This window comes from Phaethon lepturus, unplaced genomic scaffold (assembly GCF_000687285.1).
Source record: "Phaethon lepturus isolate BGI_N335 unplaced genomic scaffold, ASM68728v1 scaffold34093, whole genome shotgun sequence".
Lineage (NCBI taxonomy): Eukaryota > Metazoa > Chordata > Aves > Phaethontiformes > Phaethontidae > Phaethon > Phaethon lepturus.
Window position 1 is genome coordinate 1 of NW_010527547.1, and position 2,001 is coordinate 2,001.

At 49.3% G+C, this 2,001-nt stretch overlaps 1 protein-coding gene across 1 annotated transcript; it reads right to left on the reverse strand.

The window, feature by feature from the left end:
* Nucleotides 1-1,160: 1,160 nt before the first annotated feature.
* Nucleotides 1,161-1,617, reverse strand: LOC104615398 (histone H2B 8-like). Its single transcript, XM_010283423.1, has one exon. The coding sequence runs from the start codon at nucleotides 1,615-1,617 to the stop codon at nucleotides 1,237-1,239; it is 381 nt and encodes a 126-aa protein (XP_010281725.1). The 3' UTR covers nucleotides 1,161-1,236.
* Nucleotides 1,618-2,001: the final 384 nt, after the last annotated feature.

The following is a 2,001-nucleotide window of genomic DNA, read 5'->3' on the forward strand; positions in this document are numbered from 1 at the left end:
GCAACCCCGGGGCCAGCTATTTATAGCCAGCCCCGCCCTGTGATTGGCTGGGGGGAAGGCGCCAACGCCATTGGACAAGAGGAAGGATTTGAAAAGCCCGCCATTCGGCAGGGGTTTGGGGGGAGAAACAAGCAGTTTACACGCTCCGCAGTCCCCTTCTCCCGCGGGAGGCGACGGCGCTCCCGCTTCACTTATTCCCTAGCTCTGCCCCGCCGAGCGCGGCCGGCGGCGGCTGGGCGCTCTGCCACGGCTGTAACCTGGCGGTGGACGCGGAGTTCTATCTCTGGCTCCGCAACAGACGCTTTTATCGACGTCTCTGTCGCGGGCAGTCAGGATTTCAGCCCCCTCGCAAAAGCCTTTTTTGGGAAAAAAAAAAAAAAACACCCCTTCCCTGCACATCCTGCAACACCTCGATAAAACGCTCTCCACCTTTTTTCTTTTTCGCATCCCTCGTTTTTCATTTTTGTTTTCCCATTACGTTGTCACTTAGGCACTATGAGGAACCTCTATTCTCCTGCGCTTACTCTCCATCAGAGGCAACAAAAAACCCACGCCACTTCCATACGAAATCTCTGGGACTAAAGAAGTTATACTTTTCCCTATACAATTTCACTTCAGCTGTGCAAGGCATGAAAAAATTCCATGAAATGTTGTCTCATAAATATCACGGATACGCAGAGTAATCCTTATAGAGCTCTCTGAGTAAACAAGCCGCCCTGGCTTGCGGCCAAATCGTTTGAGAATGACGGCTAACGTTTAAAGGGGACAGCGACATTTTATTAGATAAGGTATAAACTGCATTGGAATAAGTCTGTTATTATTATTTAAAAAAAAAAAGTTATTTATTTCATGTCGGACCGGCAGGGAAAAAAACCCAAAACACTCTAAACACCACGGTGTAGATTTTTCTGTACTTGCTCAAAAACTAGAGCGGAGATTATTAAAACGAGGAAAACTTTAATACCTTTAAAACATGATTAGGTGCTTAACATTCTCTTAATAGACCTGCCCGATGAACCGTCGGGGTAGGACACATACAAGATAACCTAAATCATTCCCGGCACTTTAACGTAACATTTTTCCTACTGTTCAACAGCGTGTGCTAGTCTGGGAACGAAAACAGTGCTAAATGCAAGTACCACTCACCGAACCGAACCAGTGTGAACGACTCTTTTACTGAATATGTGGGTGGCTCTTAAAAGAGCCTTTGGGTTAAAACTGACGATCCGAGACGCTCTACTTGGAGCTGGTGTACTTGGTGACAGCCTTGGTGCCCTCGGACACGGCGTGCTTGGCCAGCTCACGCGGCAGCAGGAGCCGCACAGCCGTCTGGATCTCCCGCGAGGTGATGGTGGAGCGCTTGTTGTAGTGCGCCAGGCGAGAGGCCTCGCCGGCGATGCGCTCGAAGATGTCATTGACGAAAGAGTTCATGATGCCCATGGCCTTGGACGAGATGCCCGTGTCGGGGTGCACCTGCTTCAGCACCTTGTACACGTAGATCGAGTAGCTCTCCTTCCTAGTCTTTCTACGTTTCTTGTCACCCTTCTTCTGCGTCTTGGTGACGGCTTTCTTGGAGCCTTTCTTCGGGGCAGGAGCAGATTTAGCTGGTTCCGGCATTTTACAAGTCTCTTACTACCTGTCTACTGCAGGAACGACGTAAATACAATAGCGGCGACCCCCGTATTTATAGGGACGGCATGCAAATGAGATGACTCAAGGCTGTTCTTATCTATTGGACAATCCGGGTTCATGACGTCAAACGGACCAGAACCTTCCATTGGTCATTTTTTCATCTGTCTTCCTATTGGCTAACTTTACAATCGCAGTCTCCTCCAATCAGAATTCTCACCGAACCCCAGAAGGAAGGGATAAAAAGGCAGGGTGGCGGCTCTCGCTCCATTTCTTCTGTTTTCGCAGCTTTTTTGTTTTTCGCGTAGTTTTTTTTTTAAACTTTGATCCAAAGCATGTCAGGCCGCGGGAAGCAGGGCGGGAAGGCGCGCG